The sequence below is a fragment of the Columba livia genome, chromosome 21 (assembly GCF_036013475.1).
Source record: "Columba livia isolate bColLiv1 breed racing homer chromosome 21, bColLiv1.pat.W.v2, whole genome shotgun sequence".
Lineage (NCBI taxonomy): Eukaryota > Metazoa > Chordata > Aves > Columbiformes > Columbidae > Columba > Columba livia.
Genome location: NC_088622.1, coordinates 1694502 through 1713458, shown reverse-complemented (window position 1 = coordinate 1713458; position 18957 = coordinate 1694502). Strand labels below are relative to the sequence as shown.

At 43.1% G+C, this 18957-nt stretch overlaps 1 protein-coding gene across 2 annotated transcripts; it reads right to left on the bottom strand.

The window, feature by feature from the left end:
* Positions 1 to 1234: 1234 nt before the first annotated feature.
* Positions 1235 to 18911, bottom strand: NADK (NAD kinase). 2 transcript variants are annotated; one of them, XM_065037417.1, is made up of 12 exons: positions 18746 to 18911; positions 15316 to 15529; positions 12190 to 12273; positions 9137 to 9266; positions 8499 to 8607; positions 8184 to 8269; positions 7784 to 7886; positions 7223 to 7374; positions 6136 to 6235; positions 5821 to 5978; positions 5414 to 5496; positions 1235 to 4367 (listed from the first exon to the last, which is right to left on the bottom strand). In XM_065037417.1, the coding sequence occupies exons 2-12, from the start codon at positions 15486 to 15488 to the stop codon at positions 4220 to 4222; spliced, it is 1326 nt and encodes a 441-aa protein (XP_064893489.1). In that variant the 5' UTR covers positions 15489 to 15529; positions 18746 to 18911; the 3' UTR covers positions 1235 to 4219. The 2 variants fall into 2 exon arrangements, with proteins under 2 accessions (XP_064893489.1, XP_064893490.1); XM_065037418.1 differs by lacking the exons at positions 12190 to 12273; positions 15316 to 15529; positions 18746 to 18911 and adding an exon at positions 10234 to 10950.
* Positions 18912 to 18957: the final 46 nt, after the last annotated feature.

Here is an 18957-nt window from a genome sequence, read left to right as displayed (position 1 = left end):
GCTGCTGAAACGGAGAAACACAACGAAGCGTATTCAATCCTTTCCTAAAACGAGCAGACACGCAGCAGGTCTTACCCAGAGCAGGATCAGTAAGCGCAGGCTTCGGTCTTGCAGAAGGGCCGGTCAGAATGAGCTGGGCAAAGCGCGATTGTGCTGTGCCCCTTCTATCTTCACAGCGAGGGGCTGCCAGAAACAACTGCGGCATTACAAGGGGGAAAAGGTGTGAGTACATTCAAACATTTATCTCCCCCAAAGCAGAAATGTATTGTTATGTCTCGGAGAACCTTTGTATTTTCACAGAGTCATGTTCTTACTGGCTATGGTTTTAAGTTCCTGGGGAAATCTGCCTGTTCTTTTTCACAAGCTCTTGAAGGAAATAGTTGTGTAGACAAGAGCTGCTGGGCTGAACCTGTGAAGGTTTCCCCCATACGCAATCCCATCGCGATCCGCATTGAACACCTTCGGCCTGCTCTGAACTAAAGTGCCTCAGTTTTTGCCCAGTCACGCTAATCCTGGACACAGACAATCATCAAAGCAGCTGGTTCAGACACCCAGCTGCACATTTGCTGTTAAAGCAGGAGCTTAATCCAGCTAAATCCAAAGCTACTCATTGTGGGTTTTATTGGTATTCGCCAATGGAAGAGGAAAACATTGGGAACAAATCCCGCTGTACCGAACCAATGGAAGCTCCCGCTCTACACGTCACCAGATCTTCCCCTCAAAAGCGTTTTGCAAGTTTTACTCAGGATGATGAGTAAAAGATTTCAATTTTAGGTAATTTGTGTGAATTCTTTACGTAACACCTGATAAATACCCAAACATTTCCCCTTCTTTGATCCATCTTATTTCCCATGCCACATACAAAGGCAGGGACACAACGGGCATTTAAACTATATTTTCAACCTAAACTTACTAAGTATCCTTATTATCTGAGGTTATCTCAGTTTATTGCCCTTATATATTGTTTTCCCCTCATTTTTTCTACTCTTGGGCATTCAAAAGGTGGTTAACGTGGCCCAATTAGTCGTACAGAAGATTTGTTTCCACTTGCACAGCAAATCCAGCTTTTAGTTTGAAACGTCTGAGAAACGCCGGTGTCAGGCACATTCAAACAAGCCTTTGGTACATTCCTGCGCAAAGGTGCTGCTGCCCCACGTGGCAGCGCCCACCCTGGACATTCATCTTCCAAGCACGTAACTGCTTCATTTCATGTTCTCAACAGTCAAAATGCTGCTTTGCAAGTCCAACTTTACAAAAAGATTTTATTGAAAGGATTGAAAAAGATTTGTTTTCAACAATATTTAAAACAAGTTGTCAAAGCGTTAACAATATGTAACAGGATTTTTCCTCTTTTATTCCGCACTACATCAGTTGTCAAAACTTCTGAAACTCTCTATTAGAGAATAACTTTAAAATTAAAAAAATTCATTTCCAAGCTTCCATTTTGGCCCTTTGAGAATGGATTTGTAGCTACAGTGACACTTACAAAGCCGTGTATTAGAGACGCTGGTCTCAATCAGCAAAACCTATGTTACTAGTACAGTTCAAACAAGTTACTCTGAGTAAGCTACATCAGCGAAACGAGCTTTTCCTGCCAATAAACCCGAGTCTGTGCGACTTTTTCTCCTGCAGTTCCCCACGCTCTAAGCAGTTAAATAACTCGAGAGCTGTTTAAAGCTCCCCAGCCCGCTTGTGGACTAAAGGCCTTGGAAAGTGACTTTGTACCGTCAGATAAATTTGTAGCGCATTAACACAACTCGGGCTGCGTTTGGATGTAAAGCAGCCGGTACAACTCGAATCAAGGCGGGTTTGGAAGGAAAAGCAAAGCCCGGAGGCGGGAGGTGACCTCCTTGCCTGCAGCCGGTCCCGGAGCTCTCGCCGATCCACGTCGGGCTGTTGTCAAGCGGGAACAGTCAACAGTCGTACAAGCAAAACCGCAACAGCTCAAAGGCAGGAACGCAACTGCAGAACGTGATACGTTTAAACACAAGCACTGATCCGGATCTAATCTAGAGGAAGGAGTTCGGTAAATCCTGATTACAGATCTCATAAACGATGCACTCTGGAAATTAAAACTCGGCGATTTAGTCAAGAATAGATTTGCTATTATAAAAAGCATAAATAAAAAGTGCTGAATATAGTTTTACCTTTACAAAAAATACTAGATAAGGCTCATGAATCATTTCGCCTCCCCTCCGCAAAGCAAATTCCACTTCCTCGCATGCCTCGCATTCCGCTTCTTTTTCACTTAACACCACATTTACACGGCGCGACGCCCGGTACCTCTTCTCAGTTATTGCATGTTTAAATAAGAGCTTCAAAGCAAAAAGTCTGACACTTCTACAGTTCAAAGAGTCAACAGTTATTAAATAACTGGATACTCCCCCTGGGAAACCCGTAAGCAGCTTCAAAACAGTAATAAACAATTACTTCCAATTCAAGTGAAAGATAAAAACCCAAAGCTCTCTGGATATTCTCCAAGATACCACAAAGTTTGTCTATTTAGACCAAATCAAAGCTGTATTCTATTTTACAAAATTTACAAACTGAGTATTCATTTATATTGACACATTTTCATTGTGATTTGTATCATTAAGCAAGAATTTGCTTTTCTTTTATGGAAAAGTGCTCTCACCTGGATTTAATAAAATTAGACAGACTAGGGCAGCACCCAAAATGGAAGAGACGTTATCTAAACCACCAGAGGAAACAGGTCGGGCAGAGTTTGGAAATGGATACGTTTCCCATTACCACTTTGGACCATATAAACTACGTAAGACAACCATGACGAGTTCAAGAGCTTCTCCGTCCACTCTCAAGGACAACCCACCTTAATCAGTAAATTAGTTCCTCCACAATATTACGCTACGGTCTTAAATTTAGCAGATAACGTCCACTCCTTTAACGACCAATGCAGCAAGACTTTGCAACTGCTAAAGCTTGGATAGTGTGACCACGAGACTGCACCACAGAGAACAGAAATGTAAACATTATACGTCGCTTTGATATTTTTCAGTTGAAGTACAGTACAAACCCTTTTTTTTCCCCAACCAGGTTTTTTGTTGGGTTTTGTTTGTTTTTTCTTTCATAAAAGCACAGACAGTAAAATATGTACATAGAGAAGTTAGAAACATTTGAAAGCATCTTAAAAATGTAAATAGGAGACTTAGAAGATCTTGCGTGTGCTGAAGGCACCGTTGCTGCTCCGTGTCGCTCGGCAGCACAGCTGGAAGGCGCCTCTGGACGCCCAGGGCATGCAGGGCCTGCCAGAGGACATTCTTTCCTTCAAGACAATAGCGGAACTAGACAATGGAGTAGTAATCAAAGTCCAGATTCTTCTTGAACGCTCTTTTTTTCACTTTATAGTCTCCAACGCTACCGTTTATTCCAGAGAATCCAACAAAATTAAGGAAAAGAAAAAGCAACAGATTGATGTTGCCACCGACAGGGCCTGTGGAGCCCCAAAGCAGCCACATAACTGGAGATCACCGTACTCACCAGCTCAGCCCACGGCAACGCTCACCCGAGCTACCTGGGGGTATTCACACAGTGATGACAGCCAAGGGTCACACACTGGGCAAATGGCCATAAGATATATACATGTATATTAAAAAAATATAATATATTTTTTTTTTACTAGTTCCATCTAGTCATAAAAAACATTCTTCATGAGTGTTTCTTCACAGTGCGTCACATTCGCAAGGAGAAAGCACGTTAAGCGCTTCATGGGGAGCTGTTCTGGGCAGGACGTGTTGAAGCTAACAAAGAGGAGCTGCTCTTAGAGCCTTTATATGCATTGCAGCCTTAAATCGAATTGCAAATATACCAAATTAAACAGACTATTTTAATGCCATTTTTCTACTGCCACTTTTCTATTATGTATCTACATTCAGCCTACCATGTTATCGGTAAGTTACAGGTTACAATCAAATCTACAGATGTGTTGGCAATACCAATCAGAAATCATCCATTTTCACATTGCTCATTGAAAGGAAATTCAAATTACAACAACCAGAGCCTAATTTCTTCCATTCCTACCCTGGGCGGGCAGGAAGTAGCACAATAATTTCCAGACATCAGCAGATCAGACAGATATAAACTATCATCATTATATATGCCTGATGGTGACCGCACTTGTCAGCCAAAATCTTGAACACCCAAGCGTACAGGAGGGACACCGCCACTCTCCATTCCCACCAGTCTCGTGAGACGCAGACACTCAGAATTCCTCTTCTTCAACAGCAAAGTTGTTTTGCTTCTTCCGAACATTCCAGTGTAAACACTCGGCCAAGCTTTCAAACCAGTCGCTCACAGGATCTCGGAAACAGATGGAAGGAAGGGGATAGCAAGAGGTAGTGATGCTAATACTGCAACGACAGGAATACCCTGGTCAGCCAAGGGCAGTGAAGAGCAACTTAAAACAATTACCAAAAACATCTATTCACCGGCTAACACAGGGCTATGATCAGCCAGTTCACTACAACAACAAGTTTCCATAATCAAGCAATAACCAAGCCTGCAGGATCATCTAAAGAGGGAACACAGGGCTTGGAATTGCAAACAGATGCGCTGTGGACAGCGTTTGTTAACACTGAGAACACTGAACCCACCCCATGATGTCCGGCAGTCTGGTGCTGGTCGTCACACCAGCAACACCAGGACTAAGGAAAATGTAACAGCACTACGGAGCCCAGAATCTAAGAAAGGGCCAAATCCTATGTTTGAATCGTTACTGGTCTCCTGATCTGTTCTACGGATCTTTCAACCTGAGATGAAATTGTATTTCAGCTCAAATGAAGCGTCACACCAGCTATACATTCTCCTTCCTGGCAGCTTGTATGGGCCAAGAGAAAAAAGAATTCACCCTGAACAGCAAGTCTATCAATCATATATCACACGGTTGCCTTAAATCACCTCCCATTAGGACAAGCCAGCACATTTTGCATGTAAAACGTGAGGAAACTTCACACGCCGCATTCTGCTCCCTCACGGCAATAAACAGCATCGCAAGTGACCACAACCAGCCACTGAGATAACAGAGTTTAAACCATGCGGCACGGTTCACAGCCACCGCTCACACGCAACTCCTGTTGGTAAACCAGCTTTGCGTCTTCTCAGACTCCTAAGATTTCTCTTTACGTTAGATTTACAAGTTTTTCTAAAGTCGAGTCCGTCTTCCTTGCCAAGCACGCAATGGTCACGTGTTTTTGTTTTAACATGTCACCTGCTAAAATACTCATGTTAGAAACTAAATACTTTTAGGGGTTTGTGCTGTGAGACATGTTAGGTTTTATAAAAGCTTGCCTCTTCCCTGCCAGCAACCCTTTAGACAGCCTAAACAGAATGAGAGAAGCACACAAATCAGTATTTTCTATACTTATAGAGAGATGCTACAATCAAAAAAAGACTTGACCTGTCTCCATGGCATATTTCCTGCCTCTTCCTTCCGTCAAAGGAAACCCACGCTGTGTTCCTGGCGTCTGGGGAGAGCATGATCTGAAAAATCATGAACACCACTGGTTTACGTACACTTCAGCAGAAATGATGTGAAATTGTATTAATCAGAATGTCAAAGTATGCGTTCCCGTTTTGCAGAATGCTGCACAACTACAGCCCAGCAGGAAGCGGTGTAAAGTATCCTGCTAGCGGGGGGATTATTTAAAACAAATCTGCATTCTTCAGATTTGATCTGGTCCTCCTGCAAACGAAAGGATGCAGGAGACACGCAGCATTTCCCAACCTCTCCCGCTCTGGTCACGTTCATGTTGTCATTACAAAAGTCTTTAACTCGGAAAGAAAACCAACAAAACAGAAGTGAACCTTGAGTTCCACGCCGGCAGGAACAACAATAGGTCTGAAAGACAAGGAGTGGGGGCAGATGGGGGTGATCATGATCGCAGGGACGTTTGGGTGGATCATAGACGCTCCTGCTGCAGCTGCGTAGGCTGTGCTACCAGTCGGCGTGGAGACAATGACCCCTGTGAAAGGAGCAACAATTTCACCAACGTTAGCACTACAGTCATGCATTATTTGAGATCTTAGGCCTTCAGCAAATTCCACGTGAGAAAATCCTCCAGTAAAATAGCAAATCTACACATGAGCTGACAGGCAACTGAACTCGAGCAGCAGACTCACCGTCTCCTTGCACTGTTGTTATCAGGTGTCCATTGAGAAAGACGTCTACGTTGGAAAGGTAAGAAGAAGGACCACGATCCACTACGACTTCATTTAGGACCTGTCAAGACATCAAATATCACACACCCGTCTGCTATTGCTGACTTGGCAACGTCATGAATCACAAGCCAAAACATGCTTTCCAGACCTTGGGCAGGTACTAGACCAGCAGGAATTTTTCAAATTAGACTCTGTACTTCTGTCTTATCAAGTGCCAGCTGAAGTGGTTTTGTTAAGAATTATTTCCAGAAGGTGCTTACTCGTAAAGTGCATGGGGTTTTTGTCACTTGTAAAAAAAATCTTTGGGACAGCCCGCTTTAGACCTACTACTTTGTTTTCAAAATAAAAGGAAAATATTACTACAGAAAAGTACAATATTAACACTTACGATTACAGAAAGTAATGATGTACAGCTCTTCATTATTTACAGAATCCCAGAATGTCAGGGGTTGAAGGGCCCTGGAAAGCTCACCCAGTGCAATCCCCCCATGGAGCAGGAACACCCAGATGAGGTTACACAGGAAGGTGTCCAGGCGGGTCCTCCTTCTTGCCCTTTTTGAAGACTGGAGTGACATTTGCTTTCCTCCAGTCCTTGGGCACCTCTCTCGTTTCCCAAGACTTGGCAAAGATGATGGAGAGCGGTCCAGCTCTGACCTCAGCCAGCTCCCTCAGCACCCGTGGGTGCATCCCATCCGGACCCATGGATTTATGGGTGTCCAGATTGCCTAACTGCTCCCTAACCAGTCCTCACCAACCCAGGCAAACTCCTCCAATGTCCCGCCTGCCTCTGGGGCCTCAGGGGCACGGGGCTCCTTGGGACAGCGCCCGGCGGAGCAGACAGAGACAAAGAAGACGTTCAGTAACTCTGCCCGCTCTGCGTCTTCTGTCAGCAATCTGCACACCTTGTGGATTAGAGCAACATGCATCTATTCCACACTACCGGGCTAATGGAAGTAATCTAGTGAAAAGGGGAAAGTCATAATAAAACAAACACAAAGCAATTTACAAACTGCACATTAGTGGTTTTCTGCTTGTTTTGCGCTCTGACCTGATATTGCATAATTTGCTTGCCCACTTCTTTCTCTATATTTGCCGACACTACTCCGTTCTCTTCTATCCCATTTTGCACCGTGGTTTTCTCCCTGTGCTCTTTCACCACCTTCACCTTGAGCCTGCTCCGCAGAACGAGCGCTGCATTGCCTGCAAGCGAAACAGAAGGGAAAGTACAAAAAAGCTATGGCAGGATAGCAAGCAAAGCCCTGTATGACTAGCAAACTACGAAATGCCATCCGTCTATTGCCCACGCATTCAACATTCCCAATTTCAGTCACAAGATAATCGTCTACATTTGGTTAAAGCTCAAAACCCACTTTACTTTTTTACTCCAGGCAGGCCAGAATTGTTTCTCAGCCGTTTTCCTTTACAGAACAGCACAGAAAGCAGCACTAAATGGGTCAATGCGATACTTTTGTTAGTTCAGTATACAGTTCTTGTGACTCGATCTTACGGGACAACCTAAATGAGTTAGTTAAGAAAATGTACTAGGCTTGGAAAAAGCTACAGAAAACGTCACGAAAAGAAGCACCACACCTTGTCCCCTTAAATTTACCTTCTATAACCTGAGTGACTTGGGACTGAAAATTCTCAAAATTAAATGGAGTAAGAAATCCAAGGGATCCCAGATGAAAAGCCATAACGGGAGGGACACTACCCTATCAATAAAGAAAAGAATTTAAAAGCTACTGAATAAAAGCAATTCATACTTCAACTGATTGCCTGTAAATATTTTGACTATTGATGTCAACTGAGCATAATAAAAACAACGCATTACATACATTATTTTCAAAAGGTATAGGCTTGATAAAGAAAGAAAAAAGGAATGAACAGCAAAGGACAAATGTTCTCCTCAATAACAAAGGAAAAACACATAGACAAAATGAAAACCCCACAACCACCAAGTACTTCAAAAACAAAAGAGCTCTGTAAGTCCATTTCCCACAAAGACCAACCTGGAAAAGCGAGGAAGCATAAAGTAAGGTCCCATCTCCTCCCAGGCATATGATAAAGTCTATCTGATTGGAGATATCATCATAATCTAGAAGCAATATTGAAATACAAGATTTTCATTAAGTTTTATCAACAGCCTTAACTTCCTACCATAAATTAAGTGCAGCACGCCATCATTCACTCACAAATATCAAAACACAACTAAGATGTAACAACAAAAACACGTTAAGGTAACAAACCTAACCCAAGGCCTAAGGAAACACCAAGACAAACAGGGCATACACTTCAATTTTACTTTCAAGGAATTCTTACCGTACCTTCTCTGAAGGTGCAGAATTTCTTCTTCACTGGTCCAAAATTATCATCATTAGCTATAGCAGGGTCTTCCAATACCTTTTTTTCCACATACACTATCATGTTGTTCTCCTTAAGAAAGGTAAGATAAGCTTGTTAACAGCCTCTTAAAATGACAAAATATTTGACTCTCCCCATAATTTGCAGCAGTTTAGAACACACGACTAATGTTTTACAGAAGTGGGCTACATCTCTTGGTTGTGGCATTTCATTTTCATTTTGTGTGGTCTAATTCTAATGAGAATTTCGCAGCATGCACAGACCATCTAATAAATTAAACTAAACTTTGGAATACAGATTACATGATGGAGTCGCATTGCTACGGTTGTTCAAGGCTTAAAAGATTAAGCTTCTTCTATCCCACCCCCTGTCATAATAGAACTGCAAACAGAATGAAGGGAAGTTTGGATTTGTCTTTTTAAGCTCTGTACTTAAGTACTGATCTTAAGCTCTGAAACAAGTTTTACGGCTTCCAGTGGCAACAGGTGAAACGATTTGTTCGCACTTTACAATTCCACACACTGCACAGAATCAGGAACTGAAACCAGCTTGGATGGAAAATGTTTAATTTTGTTAGAAAATGGAATGTAGATGTCGTTACCTCGGTAAGATACACACAGAGCTCTTTGAAAGGCTGCAGCAGACTGGCATCACGGATCTTTTTAATAACGAGGACGCTCTTGGGAGGTTTGTTCCACGTCAACCGCTGGCTTGCTGGATCCTGAATGTGCCTGGAGGACAGAAAACCGGACGGTGTTACTCTGGGAATGCCCATCATAAACCTCATGGGTAAAGGGCTCAGGAACCTGTGCACTACAATTCCACTACAACAGCGAGGCAAACACTACAGGTGTTCGCATACCGAACTTCTGTGCTAAATGTCTTTAAAACCCTAATCTATACATTAATTTCGTTTTAGTGTTGATCCCCAAACACGTTTATTTGCTTAGAGCAGCACAACTACTACTGTAAATTAATAGGAAAAATACACTTTTAAAGCGTTTTTAAATGAGTGTCTGCCTGTTGGCAGGACAGCATTCTAAGGCTTGGGAACCTCAAGAACTAAGCATAGGTACAAAACTAATTTTGCAGCTTTCAAGAGTGCTCACTGACAGAAACCCCATGTTGTAGCTGATTTGGGAACACACTGCTGTATTTTCATTCTTCATTTACAGCTGCTTCCAAGCTACATAACTCCTGGTTGTGTTTCGCGTATTACGAGCATCCCATCCTTTTCCATATAGGTATAATCCATATAGGTATAATCCATATAGGTATAATCCATAAAGCAAAGCAGATTAGGATAAATGCTGAACAAGCCCAATTTACAAAGAGATTTGGATTTAGCACTTCAAGGGTTAAAATAAAACAGATGATGCTGCTGGAGGTGGAATTACCTGCTCATTTTACTTTCCAAAGTGCCTACATTCTACATATAAGTAGAGTATAAGGCAGTTTTGAAGACACCACACACAATCCCAACCATCGCCATGAATCTGAGATGGCTATGACCAACCAGTAGCTAAACTGAATATAAAACCACCCCCAAAACCATTTCCAGACGACCAGGCTACCATCGAAATCTGGCCAAGAACTAAAGATTGCAGTGCTGGCTTGCTCTGAGTAAATCTAGAACTAACAGACTAACACGGACTCCACTCGAACAACAGGCAGGCTGCCTGTTTCAACCACACTCACCAGCTCCATGTAGTTCTACAAAATGAAAAGTTATTCGTAACACGCTTTAAGATCTTCATGTTTCTTTCCTCAAGTCGGGCAAACGCAACAGCTCACCAAAAAAAAATAGAGGCTGAGGCTTTTATCACTTATTATTAAGCTGATATCTCAAAAGCAAACATTCTTTATGATTGTTTTCTTCCCGGTGAAGTATTTCAATCAGTCCAAACAAAAAGCCGTGCGGCTTTGCAAAAAAATCCTTTATTGCAGATCTTCAAAGGCCAGATTTCCAAAGAAAAGCCCCATTTCAAGAGTTTCAAACCAGGTATTTCGCCTCCCCTTTCCTCCGCAACACAAGCACCTGTTTCTGTTTTCACTGAAGAGTTATTCAGCTCATCCGCTCATCCTGCATAACAGTCTTCGGAAAGCAGGTTTTTCAATACAACCACCAGCACTTGCAGACCTTCGCTAACTCATGTTCATACATAAAAACAATTCCAGTGAAGGGAGTTTAACAATATCACTGACCGTAGAGAAGAAAAACCGAAACAAAAAGGTCTTGCTTGGTTTTAGAAGCCGCACCAAAAACCTCAGGTATTGTAAGAACAGTCATTTACAATTCGTTCTTCAAACAGCCCGTTTTCCTCCCATGACCCGTTTCTCCCCAGCTATTCTGAACACGCAAAGCAGATTGTTCCCGCACGCCGCCTGTGCTCAGCACCGCCCGCAGGGACCTGGACCCTGCGCTTATAAGGATGCAGCTGGTCCAGCCCACGGGGAGGAGCACGATCCCACAGCCGGGCTGGGCTTTGCAAGAACCGCGGCACCCCCGGCAACTTCACAACCTGCAGCCAGAATAAGGAAGTTCAGATTTACTGTAAACTGCGAGACTTCTGCCACACCTTGGGAGGAAAAGTCAGGCTGCTCCAGCCTGTTCTGAGGCTGTTGCTGGCCAGGTACAGATACGGGCAATAAACACCTGATTCAAACACTTTACATTTAACTGAAAGAGTCATGAAATAAAACTTTTTAAAAAGACAAAAATAGGGGCCACTAACGTGGCTAATCTGTGGAACTCTGAGATTCCTCATCTGACCAAGTCAAATCACCATTTAGTGAGTATATAATACACGGGGTAAAAAGCTACCTTTTTATACCATCCAACCTACAAAATTATAACGTTTATATGCCTGCAAAGCAGAAACCAACCCTTATTTTCACATTAAATCAATCAGCAGTCTAAAAGCAAACTTGCCTTAATGGTATTTACACACGTAAAGCGCCATAGATGAAATACAAAAATCCAAGCTACCAGCTCAAGCACGTAACCCCAGAGCGGGAGAGGCTGTCGCAGATTACACAGCACACAGAACCGCTGCTCCGCCTGTCCTTGTGCTGTCCATGAAAATTCGGGTTCCTCCGTCATTCAGAAACACTGATCATTACATATTACAAGTTGAGGAAACAAACAAAATGCTACTAATAGCTTTGCTGTTTCAGAATGAGATCGCTATAAGGGTGTTTAATACACATAGCAAGTTCACTGCCAATTACAGAATCACAGAATGTCAGGGACTGGAAGGGACCTTGAAAGCTTGCAGCAAGCACTCCAACCAGCAAAACCACTGTAAAGCCATACATAGAAATACTGGTATGTCCTACCATCCCTTGGGAGAAAAAAACCAATGACATTCAAACCATATGATAGCTTTCAACATGCAGATCAAGCTCCTGCACGTGTAACGAGGTTCTACTTGAGAATACAGCTCAGCAGTGCCATCCACTCTCTCACACTGGGCAAAGTGTGACAAAAACAGCCGGCCAGTTCTGGCAATGCCCCCACGCTGGCCATCAAGCAACATGAACGTCTCTAAATATCATGTAAAATGCAAACAACGCTGATTAACGGGTGAATAATGGCAAAGCAAACTTATTTTATAGAATAAGCATAATACCATTCATTTCACAGGTACTTACATAATCGTTTTGGGATTTTGCAGCATACAGGCCTTTGGTCCGAATGTGGTCACTGGGCATGGTCCATGCAAGGAGCGTGTTCTCCTAAAAAGAGACACAAAATATAACCAATAAGTAAAAGAATGTGATGACAAACAGGGTATAATTAGCTCCCCAACCAACAAAACCACTTCTCCGAAACAGTTGCACTAGGCAATTAATTAAAATACAAAACATAAGCCAGGGCTTTTGTTTATATAGTGTAAGCACTTTCGCTTCCATAATATTTTGGCACACGTTAGTTTTTGCTGACAACGAGCAAGCGAACAACTGAGCACACACACACCAAAGTGAGCCCAAGACCCTTGTTTTCAGGCCATGTCCTCAGCCAAACAAACCTGCAATGACTGTCACTTGTGTCACCAGCAGGTGTAAAGGATTAGTCTGCATCAGTTCCTAAACGACACCAGCGTCTCTGCTGCAGACACCATGACCACGATACTTTTCTTTTCTATATTTCCTGAAGCACTACATCTTACCTAAGGGCACATAATCTTAGAACAGGACACGCAGGGTGGTTACACCTGGTATAAATACACATAAAATAGCTTAATGTGTGCTCTTCGTCTCGGTAAGTTACAGTAACGCGTCCAAACGAGGCTGCTCAGTGTAAGTCTTGACAAGCACTTCCCATGAAATCTCCACCACCAAGACAACACCTTCTGCTTTTCTTGGCGATCAAGCAACAGAAACGGTGGCCTGATCACTGAAACACTTTCTTGCTGTTTTAGTCTTTGCACTCAATAAATTAATAGAATGCAAATCCTCCAGTTCTAAGGTATATGGAGATATATATCTGCAGTACCAGGCTTTAGTTCATTTTATTACATACTAGGTTGGGTCCCCTTGGTTTTTTGGTTGGTTTTTTTCCCCATTACCCACATTTGCCTTTTACAGGTTACATTTAAAACAGTCCCCGTCTCTTTCCACACCCACAAACAAACAGAACCCAGGATCTTGACTGGCTATTTGAGCAGAGCTTTCACTAACCATAATCATTTTTTCTGGTTACCAAGGGCTGAGATTAAGGCAGGTAGAGACAACCAAGAGCTAGAAAAAAAATGCTCCTTTTTTCCATTTATTTATGTAAAAAGACCTAAGATGATCTTCATCTTCAAACAGACGAGAGCTCCAAAATGTCATTCACCCCCAAACTGCAATCCCACCCGCCAGACAGGATTACCCCTGGCTCTAGGATGAGATTATCTGAGCAAGTCAGAACTGTTCTGCCTTGTGGCCCTCCCACCTCCTTCAGCAAATCTCCACACAGGAATAAAACTTACTCAAGTCATGGAACTGCTGGAACATTATGTAAATGCTGCTCGAATTATTCCATTAAAAAGAAGGGGGAAATATGCCTTTCCTGTGCTTAATTCAATTACCACAGGAACTGGTAACTGACCTACTGCTTGGCAGTTACAAATCATGACTGCACTGCCTTCTATTGTGTGTATTATAAAGTAGCTCAGACCAGCCTGATGACTCACTCTTAATACTTACAAAACATTCAGAAATCTAATAAAAATCAAAACCAGACAACAGATTAAAAATATATTATTAAGGAATAATAGCAACATCTTATTGTCCCATATCTAACAAAATATGCGTGTGTAACATCTGAATTCCAATAATGAAAGTGAGTATTTAATTTGCTACATTGAACACACCAAAGTGATTTTTGTTTTCCAAATATTTTTTTTCATCTATAAACCCAGGCATGTCTAATCCAGTCAGATAAGATTATTACTAGGTGTTTTATAACGTTTACCTTATTTATATTAAAACAGAAAAATGAGCGAGGACTGACATAATTAGAGATGAATGTGTGTACCAATATGTGCAAAGGAATGGTTAAGTCTCTATTGCTTGTGAACAATTACACTTTACATAGGGGCAGTTAAATAACACCTTGGCAAGATCACCTCCTACTTCTTGCTCCACCCAAGGCTCTCACAAATGACTGTCTTTTTTGCAATATTTACAATGGGAACAAAGATCACAAAATCAAAAGTCCTCCCCAAGCCGCCCACATGACGAGAGCAGCTGGATTAGAAACTTGGCTCAAAGCGAAGTGGGTGTTTTCTGCACCGGGAACAAACCTGCGAGCACAAACTTACCCCGTGCTGCCTCACACTACCACACAACCTGAACACGCAGCTTCTTAACGACCAGCACTAGAGCTCTACCTAGAGCATTGGTAACACATTGCACAAGTGTCTCTGGTGTCGATTGACTCTTTTTTGAGAGCACGAACGCTGCAGATGCGCGTTTTGACAGCTCTGCTCTTAGGCTGCCCCCGCCTTCAACCCTCTCCCTTCACTCTGCACTCACAACCTTCTGAAGTGCGTTTTAAGAACCCCGTAAGAGCAGCTTGTTGAGCAAGAGGTAAAAGTTCTGCCAACTAGTTAAAGATCTGGAACCAAGAACAAACCTGTTCCTTTCTTGTGACCTGAGCTACTACCGAGCTATGAATTAACACCGCTCAGTACAAATATGTGTATATTTTACTTCTGGAAGGTACGTACAGCTGGGCTGAAATAGAACAAACATCAGAGCATCCAAAGTCCAAACCTGCCCCAAACCCCTGGGAGCTGAGTACCTGCGCACAATGAGCTCCTTACATTTGAAAATTAATATTTTGTGTTTATCGGCTTATAAACGATAACCCTCTAAGCTTTTATACGAGTAATGTTCTATCTTGCTAAAGTTGTATATGCACGTATAGAAAGTTGCTGAAGTATCTAAAAAAATCCCACTTGTAAGATCCACCACGTAGCACCGAAACACAAGGCAGGTCTCACAACGGCCAGAACATATTTACATGCAAGTCAGTTCAGAGATGACCACCCACATGGCCACTTCAGAAAATGAAGCTCTTTGCACAGCATGGACCACAATAGAATAATTCAATAGCCATGTATCTCTCTATTTATTACAATGACACACCATTTTTATTTCTCTTTTCATCACTTGTCACAGCTGCAAGACTACAGTTACGTAAAAAGAGAAGCGAAAATTAAAATCTGGATAATTTTAAAAATAGATATTCTTAAAGGTAGCAAGGAAAGGAAGGAGCAAGAGCCATACCGGAATTCCTTGGTGCTTCCCAGGGCTGGTGAAGCAGACAAACTTCGTGACTTCGCTCGTCCCCGGCTCGTATTGCTCCACTCCTCATCATCATGACACGTTGAGCAATGATACGCAGAATCGGAGCTCACGTCAGCCTTACCGGGACACAGTTTGTCTCGATTCATCTCCATACTGGAAGTGAAGGAGCCTCAGCGAGAGAGAAATTCAATTCCTGTGGAAAAACACCAGGAGAAAGGGGATTGGGAGAGGAAAAATCTCAGTTATTAGCAAAGCTAACAGGGTGAGTTTTAAACACCACGTTCACAGACCAGAATTAAAACATGTATGTTCCCAGGTTTAGAAGAGGCTCAATACAAGGTTGTCTCAAGGCCAGCACAGATTCACGTCTCCGGTTATATACGGGATAAAATAAATTTATTTTCAATACGGAAAAGGAAGAAAAGCTTTACATACTTCCCAAGGAATCAACAATAAAGTCTATTGGACGACACATATATTAAATAAATAAAACCAAAATACTCTAAGCTAAAATAGAAGAAACCCCGTCAAAGTGAGCAAAAAAAATAATGCAATAGAGATAACAAACTTTAGCTCTTCGCAAAAACGAGACGAATAGCAAGCTGAACAGAGCCAAAAACAAGTTGGAGGCCGATACCAAAGTTCTTAAATCATTTGTGACAAACTGGGGAGATGGTCCAAAACAAACAAGACAAAATCAGGACAAATGTGCAGTATTCCACAAATAATCAGCACAAACAGCTGGCTAGACGGCAAGTTTGTAGAAGTAAAAGAAAAACCAAACCCAAACTTGAAATAACCCTCCTTCCCCAAAAGTGCTAGAAATCCCCTATGTAAGTTCTCATCGTTATTTGAAGCAAGTAGGAAGAAGCCATACCCTGCAGAGAATGGAGCGTAACTTCGTTATAACCATTACAGAGGACACGGCTCTGGAAAACACCCACAGAGTAACGATATCTGGCTGTAAAGGTACCAGAGGATGACAAGCTCTGTAATTTTATAGATCCTTTATCTCATAGCATCCAAACTTTTAGATAACAAAAGCGTCAATAAAATGGAGTTGTAATTTTAGAATGAGTGCTGGCTCATTACTAAATGACACAGAACCACCACCTAATCAAATTAGAAAATACTCTTGCTCCTAGTATAGATCACGCTTACCCTAAAGACCACTGCAGAGAGGTACAATTGCTGCCAGCCATTAATAATTTATAAGACCCTGCACTTGCAAAGATATCAATGTTTAGCTCTTGGTTACTCATTGCTCAGTATCACCTGTGGCCGTGACTTGGGAAATAGCAATTGCAAAACCTTCGTAATTTTTTACAACTAAAATTAGAAAAATGTAACTCCATATTCAGACAACCTTAAGCTTGATATAAATTTTGTGCCAGTTGATTAACGCACATAATTACTCTGATTATGCAAGCACATATGTAAAACCTGATCCAATATAAATTGTTTTCATTTGTACTAGCTTTTATCACAACCTCACCAAGGTTCATTAAGACATCTCTGGCTGGTTTCTGAACCAGCTACACAAACGAGATATTGGGTATCTCTGACTGGAAAGGGTCTCCCAGCTCCTGTGTGTGCATGAGGAAGGTCCTTAAATGGTTTGTTCTTTAAACCATCATCTAACTACCACCATTCTGACTCCAGAGACGCCAGACTTTGTTTGAAGTATTTTCATCTGACAGATGCTGCCAGTCAGGAAAATCAGATTAGCACAAAACTGGGAGTAAGACGGTGTGCAGACGTACTAAATACAGCCTAAGAACTTGCTATTCCTTCCATGTAATACTTTCCAACTCAGGATGTTTTAGCTACAGCTTACTGTTTAATTAACATTCCCTCACAAGACCTCTATTAAATAAGCAGATCTGACATAAGGACAAAACTATCACTGAGCAGCTTCCAGGATTGCATCCAAAAAATTTAGGCACATATTAACAAACTAGCAAAAAGGCTGCTCTGGTTTCAGTAAAAGTATTTAGATGTTCAGAATGAAGGACTATTGAGACAGTATTAACATTTAATACTATATTTCTCTGATGGTAACACAATTCTAAGCTTTTGTTTCTACGTAATTCACATCCAGGTGGCCAAGTAAGAGTTATGTGCGTCTGCACCTTGCAAAGCCACCTTCTCCACTGTTTGATTGCACTGAATAGCATGCAAGGAAATAGGATCTTTCACTGCAAACAGCTACACGAGAAGCACAAGGCTGCAAACCATCAAGCAGTTTAGATTTTTTTTCTTAAATAAGCATGCTTGTGTTATTTTGTAACAAACTTTTTCCTCTCAAAAGCATTGCCTCAGATGGTCGCGATTATTCGATTACTGCGGGGTCACCCTGACCAAATACTCACACCACTTTTAAAACGCCTTCGAGACTGCAGCATTTCTACTCATTTCTTAGAAATCACATCAGCCATTCAAAACTCCATCTTGTACTGGGGCAGAAGAGGAAGATGCTATATCCAAAAATGATGCCACTTGCCCCTTTGCTACAGACCCGTTTGTTTCATCACGTAATTCTATGGAGACTTTTTATTATTATATTTTGCTGAAAAAAGCACTTCAATAGAGGTTATACCCCTCTGACTCCATCCTTAAAGCACTAAACCTTCTCTCAGCCAAAAAAAGAAGGAACAACTGTGTGGGCTTGACAAACCTCCCTTCTTCGGTTAGTTTAGAACTTCATATTCTAGTGTGCCTGAGGAAACAAGAACCAAAATAATATTTCATATCGAAACGTAGCGGTCTGACCGCGGTTGAAGTTTAGTAGCGTGTTTTTCGATTACATACTCCAGTGCTATTTCTACTAAAAACCAGACAGTCTGACTGTCACATGTTTAATATCCAGGGAAAACAAGTCCATTTGTTAACCCTTCTGCTTCGGAAATGCTGACACACGTAAGATTCCAAAGAACAGGTATTAGTAACCATTAATAACGTAATAACATTAATATCACCGTCCCTTTAACCACAAGCGTGGATGTTCAAACAAACGAGGAGGTGGATCCCACACACTGGGTATGTGAGCAGGGAGATGGCGGGCCAGGTGAGGTGGGTTTACCTGTTGTCCCCTACGGAGATGTCCGGGCTCAGGGCTCTCACTGGGGGGCACAGAGCCGCGGCTTTGCCGGCGCCCCCGCGCCCCGCGGCGGGACCGCCAGCCCGCGCTCCCCGGTGCCTCAGGGGCAGGCCGGCCGGACCAGCCGCCGGGGATGCGGCCGCCGCGGTTCCCGCCCCGCCTGGCACCAGCGGCCGGGCCGCTCCACCCCGGGCCCTGTCGCCGCAGAGAAGCGCACCGGGGACTCGAACCGGGGTTCCCCTGGACAGCCGCTTGGCACGGCCGAGCTCCCCCGGGGACTCCCCCTCAGCACAACCGCCCGCGACTCACCCCGGCTGCTCCCCGTCCGGCGGAGCGTCCCCACCCCGCTCCCTCAGAGGCCGGCGCGTCGGCCCCGGCGGTGGTGGCGGCGGCCGCGGCTGCTCCCGGGCGGTACGCGGGGCCGGCGGACCCTGCGCGCCTCCATCGTCCTCTGCCCGCCTCCCGGCAGCGCCCGCCCCGCACAGGGGCAGCGCGCATGCGCAACAGCGCCGCCCCGGCCT